At 57.9% G+C, this 7,343-nt stretch overlaps 1 protein-coding gene across 6 annotated transcripts in view; it reads left to right on the forward strand.

Moving 5' to 3' along the window:
* The first annotated feature begins 3,477 nt into the window (after positions 1–3,477).
* LOC111822980 (patr class I histocompatibility antigen, A-126 alpha chain-like) overlaps positions 3,478–7,343 on the forward strand; it is a 14,518-nt gene continuing 10,652 nt past the window's right edge. Inside the window, exons 1-8 of one of the 6 annotated variants that reach the window (XM_023748322.1) lie at positions 3,478–3,590; positions 3,858–4,127; positions 4,354–4,629; positions 5,207–5,482; positions 5,602–5,721; positions 6,103–6,153; positions 6,288–6,335; positions 6,489–6,627. In XM_023748322.1, the coding sequence (XP_023604090.1) occupies positions 3,527–3,590; positions 3,858–4,127; positions 4,354–4,629; positions 5,207–5,482; positions 5,602–5,721; positions 6,103–6,153; positions 6,288–6,335; positions 6,489–6,493 (1,110 nt within the window). In that variant the 5' untranslated portion in view covers positions 3,478–3,526 and the 3' untranslated portion in view covers positions 6,494–6,627. Of the gene's footprint in view, positions 3,591–3,857; positions 4,128–4,353; positions 4,630–5,206; positions 5,483–5,601; positions 5,722–6,102; positions 6,154–6,287; positions 6,336–6,488; positions 6,628–7,343 lie in introns of those variants that run through there. The other 5 variants (XM_006107584.3, XM_023748325.1, XM_023748324.1 and 2 more) reach the window with 5 other exon arrangements.

The following is a 7,343-nucleotide window of genomic DNA, read 5'->3' on the forward strand; positions in this document are numbered from 1 at the left end:
ACACCCCCCAGGTCTTGCCTGCCACCATTCTTCCGTTTTTCCCCTTTTGCCTCCCATCACTGCGCCTATGTATGCAAATTAACCGCCATATTTGTTGGCAGTTAATTTGCATATTGCCCTGATTAGCCAATGGGAAGGGTAGCAAAGTTATGGTTAATTACCATGTTTGTCTTATTAGATAGGACTAGAGGCCCGGTGCACAAAATTTGTGCACTGGTGTGTGTGGGGGGGTGTCTCTCAGCCAGGCCTGTGCCCTCTCCCAGTCTGGGACCCCTCGGGAGATAACGACCTGTTGGCTTAGGCCTGCTCCCGGGTGGCAGAGGGCAGGCCCAATTCCTAGGTGCAGCCCCTGGTAGGGCTCAGAGCAGGGCCGATTGGGGGGGTGGGGCACTGTCCCCTGTCACACTCAAGGCAGGGTCGATGGGGAGGTTGCCGCGCCACCCCCTGTCATGCACAGAGCAGGGCTGATCAGCGGGTTGGGGCTCTGTACCCTGTCACACACAGAGCAGGGCCAATCAGGGGGTTGGGGCGCCGCCCCCTGTCACCCACAGAGCAGGGCTGATCAGGGGTTTGGGGAGTTCCCCCCTGTCACGCATAGAGTAGGGCCAATAGGGGAGTTGGGGCACCGCCCCTGTCACACACAGAGCAGGGCCCATCAGGGGTTTGGGGCACCGCCCCCTGTCACCCACAGAGCAGGGCTGATCAGGGGGTTGGGGCACTCCCCCCATCACACTCAGGGCAGGGACGATGGGGAGGATGAGGTTCTACCCTGTCACACACAGAGCAGGGCCCATGGGGGGGTTGGGGCACCACACCCTGTCACACACAAAGCAGGGCTGATCAGGGGGTTGGGGCGCCTTCCCCTGTCACTAACAGAGCAGGGTGGATAGGGAGGTTGTGGCCCCACCCCCTGTCACACACAGAGCCTCAGGGTTATCAGGGGGTTTGGGCTCTGCCCCCTGTCATGCTGCTCCAGGGGCCAGGAGGCCTCACAGCTCCGCTGATCCCAGTGCTGGGAGGCCTCGCGGCTCTGCTTGACACAGGGGCAGTGAGGCCTCGCTGTTCTGCTGATCTCAGTGCTGGGAGGCTCTGCTGATCCCGGTACCAGGAGGCCTCCCGGCTCCACTGATCCCAGGGCGTGAGGCCCTGTGGCTCCGCTGATCCCAGTGCTGGGAGGCATATTACTATTTTACTATATAGGATAGAAGCCTGGTGCATGGGTGGGGGCTGGCTGGTTTGCCCTGAAGGGTGTCCTGGATCAGGGTGGGGGTCCCCACTGGGGTGCCTGGCCAGCCTGAATGAGAAGATGATGGCTGTTTTCAGCTGGTCACACCCCCTTCAGGGTGGGGGTCCCCACTGGGGTGCCTGGCCAGTCTGGGTGAAGGGCTGAGGGCTGTTTTCAGGCTGGCGGGTGACTGAAGATCCCAACCTGTCCTTTTTTTCTTTTTTTTTTTATTCTGGGCCAGCTTAACTCTGAGGCTTGGCTCTAGCTCCGAGGCCTCGGCTGCTGAAAGCAGGTACTGGGTTTGTTTGGGTTCTATAATTGTAACACTGTTGCGGTCCTACTCACTCCAGCTCTGAGATCCCGGCTGACTGAAAGCAGGGATCTGCGTTTGTTCTATAATTGAAACAATGTTGTGGTCCTGCTGGCTGAAGCCCGGCTGGCTGAAAGCAGGTTTCTGGGGTTTTGTTTAGCTTCTGTATTTGTAACAATGTTTCTTAAACTGCAAACTCAGAGGCCGGCAAGGCAGGTGGGGAACGTGGGCTTCCTCCGTCACTGAAGCAAGCAAGCCTCCTGTTCGCTTCAAGCTGCGTGGCTGCCTGCTGCCATCTTGGTTGGCAGTTAATTTGCATATCGCCCTGATTAGCCAATGGGAAGGGTAGCGGAGGTAGGGCTAATTACCATGTTTCTCTATTATTAGATAGGATACTAAGTATATCTACAGAGCTAGCAGGGTGTTCTTTGCATTTGGTACTTAATACATTCCGTGGGGTTGCCTAAAAACTAATTGACACCTTATGTTAATCGGTTAAAAAATAATATGTCCCGACTATCTGGAATGATATTTATCTTCCAAGTACATGGTCACATTTCCAACTGGAGTTTAAGCTATTTGAAGGCAAAGGCTATAAGTCATAGACCCTTTTGTCTCCCTGTTTTGAGCACTCTATCCTGCAGTTAAAGGGCTGGCTCACTAGAAGTGTTTTGGTTATGGTGGTGGTGGTGTTGGTGAGAGTAATTGTGGTTGATACTAAGTAAAGAAGCAAAAGGGTTAGAGACCATTTGTTCCCTCAATACCAACAAAAAGAAGTGTTTCTAGAAACATATATGATTAAAACTCCTTTAAGAAAAGCACTATAGTAACCTGTAATTCAGAGTACAGGCTCTGGAGCCAGGCTATCTACATTTGAAAGCCATCCCAAACATCTATTTATTAGCTGTGAGACCTTAAGTACATTACTCAATCTCTCTGTGCCTCGGTTTCCTTGTCTGTAAAATGGGAATAATAATAGTAAAACCCATGTTTGTGAAAATAATAATATGTCCCGATAAAATGTGCTCACTGCTTCCATGTGAGTAATTCATAAGGATGGCAGGGCAGGAGCGCTGGTGAAGGGCACTTTGACCCACTGAGCACGTGCCACTGTGAGGATGCACAGGCCCCTGCTGAAATGCACAGTCACACATGCTCCCTGGGCTCCTGTAGGGAGGGTGTGGGGGACTCAGGGACAAGCTCAGGGCTGGGGAATGCAGGTCAGTTCACAATGTAAACAGCCCCAGTCACACACTTCCTGTGTGGGAAGGAGAGTTGAGGAGCTTTATAACTCTGGCTGCAGGACTGTTTAGACACTTTGCATATGAAGCCTCTGAAATCACTCATTTTACAGATTAGCTTCCTGATGCTCAGGCTTCCCAAGACTGTGGTCCCCCCTGTCCTTCACTGGTCTTTTCAGGCCCAGCTCCTCCAGGATTACAGAGGAGACCCTGTCCTCCGCCTCCTCTCACAGGGAGCTCACTCTCTGGCATCAAGGTCCCAGGGTGAGTTTTCCTCTAGAAGAGTCCAGGGCAGAGGTGAGGGTGGGAGGCAGAGAGCATTCCAGGGAGAGGGGTTCCAGGAGGAGAAGGGGAGGAAAGGGCTGGTCCCAGCCTGGGGAGTCTCCCTGGTTCTCACACAGCCTCTGGGCAGGACTGAGGGAGACGGTGTGACAGAGCTCTCCGTGCAGGGGGAGGGGTCAGGGCAAGGTCCTAGGTCCCAGGCCTGGTCTCAGGGTCTCAGCTCCAGGGCGGAGACTGAAGCTCGGAAACTCAGTGTTGGGGAGTCTCCACCTCCCTGCAGTTTCACTTCTCCCTCTCACAGCCTGTGTGGGGCCCTCCTTCCTGGATACTCGTGACACGGCCCCAGTTCTCACTCCCATTGGGTGTCAGGTGCTACAGAAGCCAATCAGGGTCACCTTTGTCCCCAGTTAGAAGTCTCTGCGGACTCACCAGGACTCACAGACTCCCCAGACCTGGAGGGTGCCAGTCATGGGGTCCCCAGCCCTCCTCCTCTTGCTCTGGGGGGCCCTGGCCCTGACCCAGACCTGGGCGGGTGAGTGCGGGGTCGGGAGGGAATGGCCTCTGGGGAGGAGGGGCTCGGCGGGAGCGGCAGCGCAGGACCCCGGGAAAGGGCGTCTCCACCCCCCCAACCCCACGCCCGCACCCCAGACCCCACCCCGTCCTGACCCCTCTCTTCTCCGTCCCGCTGCCCCTGTTCCTTCTCCCAGGCCCCTTCCCCTCCAGTCCCTCCGGCCCCGGACCCCGAACCCGCGCCGGGAGGAGGGTCGCGGGGTGTCAGCCCCTCCGCTCCGGCCCCCAGGCCCCCACTCCCTGAGATGGTTCTCCACCGCCGTGTCCCGGCCCGGCCGCGGGGAGGCCCGGTACCTGGAGGCCGGCTACGTGGACGACACACAGCTCGAGGGGTTCGACAGCGACTCCGAGAGTCAGAGGGCGGAGCCGCGGGCGCCGTGGGTGGAGCAGGAGGAGCCGGGCTATTGGGACCTGAGCACCCGGAACGCCAAGGCCAACGCACAGAGTTTCCGAGTGAACCTGCAGACCGCCCTGGGCTACTACAACCAGAGCCGGGACGGTGAGCCACGGGGCCCTGGCCAGTCACCACCCCCATCCCCTCGGACGGGCCGGGGTCGCCCCGAGTGTCCGAGTACGAGCTTCACCCCCATTCCCTTCCCCCATAGACACTCCCAGAAGGAGCCCGCGGGGACTAGGACCCGGTTTTACTTTCAGTTTCTGTTTAATCCCCGCGGGCGGGGCGGGGGCGGGGCTCAGTGAGCGACACTGACCTCGGGGCGGGTCAGTGTCTCACACGCTCCAGTGGATGCATGGCTGTGACATGGGACCGGACGGCCGCCTCCTCCGCGGGTACCACCAGTCCGCCTACGACGGCACCGACTACATCGCCCTGAACGAGGACCTGCGCTCCTGGACCGCAGCCGACACCGCAGCTCAGATCACCAGGCGCAAGTGGGAGGAGGCCGGTCTGGCTGAGCGAGTCAGGAACTTCCTGGAGGGCAGGTGCCTCGAGTTGCTCCACAGATACCTGGAGATGGGGAAGGAGGTGCTGCAGCGCGCAGGTACCAGGGCCTGAGGCCTCCCCCTCTCCCCTGGGGCTGGGGCTCAACAAGGAGACAGGACACAGGGTCAGTGTCAGACCCCCCTCCTGTGGGCCAGGAGACTGAGTCCGCCTGGCTTTTCAGATCCAGTGACGCCCTCCCTTCTCTCAGGGACACCTAGGGGTGCAGTGTCTCAGGGACAATTAGAGGGGAGACCAAGCCTGAAGGAACTGAGCAGCGGTTCCCATTGACCCTGCAGTGGCTCTGGGACCCATGGGGGACTTGCTCTCTCAGGCCCTGCTCCCTGCCCCTCCCCCCAGTGTATCTGAGGTCTGACCCCGACTTTTCTGAGTCCTTTGGCCTCCACCCAGGACAGGACCAGAAATCCCTTTCTCCCCCTGAGACCTGCCTCCTGCCCTGGGCTGTGTCACTCTGACTAGAACTTTCTAAGGAGGATGACCTCTGTCCAGGCTGGTGGTGCTTGTGTGCTCCCTCGCCAACCCAAGGTGCCCTGTCCACACTCAGGTGGTCACATGAGGGCTGCTGGAGGGTCCCCTGACAGTGCCAAGTCCCTGAATTTCCTCCCCCTTCTCCTCAGACCCTCCAAAGACACACGTGACCCACCACCCCATCTCTGACCGTGAGGTCACCCTGAGGTGCTGGGCCCTGGGCTTCTACCCTGCGGACATCAGCCTGAGCTGGCAGCGTGATGGGGAGGAGCAGACCCAAGACATGGAGCTGGTGGAGACCAGGCCTGCGGGGGATGGGACCTTCCAGAAGTGGGCGGCCCTGGTGGTGCCCCCTGGAGAGGAGCAGAGATACACGTGCCATGTGCAACACGAAGGGCTGCCCGAGCCCCTGACCCTGAGATGGGGTGAGGAGGGGCCTGGGCACAGAGCCTCTTCTCAGGGAGGCAGGGGCCTATGGAGGACTTCAGTGGGGTTGGGGCTGAGGCCTGGGGGTTAGGGCCCTCACCTCCCCTTCCCTTCCCAGAGCCACCTCTTTGGGCCACCATCCCCCCTGTGGGCCTGGTTGTGGGCCTGGTCATCCTTGGAGCTGTGGTCACTGGAGCTGTGGTCACTGGAGCTGTGATGTGGAGGAGGAAGCGCTCAGGTAGGGAAGGGGTGGGGCCTGAGTTTCTTGTCTCACTGGGGGTTGCAAGCCCAGGTAGAAGTGTGTTCTGCTTCATTAATGGCAAGTACCATCCCCACACGTGTGGTTGCCCAGTGTGGGGCCCTATTTGCTGACACTCACTCTTTAGTGAGACACGTGTGGAAATGGGGACAGATTCATCACCTTGATAATTCTAGTGATGGGGCCTGGTTCCCAGCACTCCCAGGTCAGGGTGGAAGGTCCCTGCTGAGGACAGACCTCCAGGAGGGTGGCTGGTCCAGTCCCCACAAGTGTAGTTTCCTGATCTGCCATGCTCTGGGCTCTAGGACTAGGAGTTCCTTTAGGACCTCAGGGCCCTGCCTCCTCCCCGTCTTCTCACAGGATGTTTTCTTCCCACAGATGGAAAAGGAGGGAGCTATGCTCAGGCTGCCAGTGAGTATGGAGGGTGACCCCTGAGATCCTGTGATAGTACAGACTGGATCCCATGGGGGACCTCACCCCCATAGTTCCTCCCTTAGTCTCCTCTCCTGGGGGCTCTGACCCCATCCTGTTTTGTTCTACCCCAGGCAGCGATGGTGCCCAGGGCTCTGATGTATCTCTCACGGCTTCTAAAGGTGAGACCCTGACGATAGCAGGGGTTGGGGCGAAAGGGAGAGGACTGGGTGATGGGGATTCTTTGGGACATAGTGAGCCTGTGGTGGGCTGTTGAGAAGGTCACTGCTTACAGCCACTGAACTGACTTTGTTCATGATCATTTTCTTCCACAGCCTGAGGCACTTGTTGGAGACTGAGTGATGGGAGATTTGTTCACGCTCCCACTTTGTGATTCAAGAACCTCTGATTTCTTTCTACAAAAGGCATCTGAATGTGTGTGTTCCTATCAGCATAACATGAGGAGCTGGGAGGTTGACCCATCCCTGCCCACCACACCCCTCACCAGCCTTTCCTGTCCAGTAGAGGTGGGGAAGGCAAGCCCACGCAAGGCTGTGGGGGACATGGAACATGGATGTTTTCTTTTTATTTTTGTTTTGTTTATATATATATATACACACACACTAGTAGTAGCCTGGTGCACAAAAATTTGTGCACTCAGGGGTCGGGGGGTAAGGAGTGGGGCCAGACCCCTCAGTCCGACCTGCGCCCTCTGTCATGTTCCGGGACCCTGGCCACTCCTGGCCTATGCACAGGCCTACAGGCCTGGCTCCTGAGGCCCCATTTTATCAAGAGGACAAAGTCGGCATTAGTTACAGCCTCACCAAACCCAGTACAGTGCATCTGTGCATACAGCTGCCTCGTTCATGTGCCTGCTTTGCCCTACTGAATTACTAACATCTTGAGGACATAGCTCTGTCTTATCCTGCTTCACCTTCAGTGCCTGGCCTGGTGCCAGGGACTTGAGAGGGTTTGCTGAGTGAGTGAGTGAATAACAAGTGAGTGAATGAGTGAATGAATGAGGGAGTAAGTGAATGAGCAAGCAGCTATGGGGTGGGAAGTTCTGGCCCCACTCCCGTTGCCCACCCTGGGAAGTTCCCGCCCTGCTCCCAGTGGCCCAGCACCCCTCTCCCAGCTGCATAGTTCACGCTGGGCAAAGGCAGCCCTGGTTCTCCACCTTTGCCCTGCCA

This window comes from Myotis lucifugus, unplaced genomic scaffold (genome assembly GCF_000147115.1).
Source record: "Myotis lucifugus unplaced genomic scaffold, Myoluc2.0 scaffold_1273, whole genome shotgun sequence".
In the NCBI taxonomy this organism is placed as follows: domain Eukaryota; kingdom Metazoa; phylum Chordata; class Mammalia; order Chiroptera; family Vespertilionidae; genus Myotis; species Myotis lucifugus.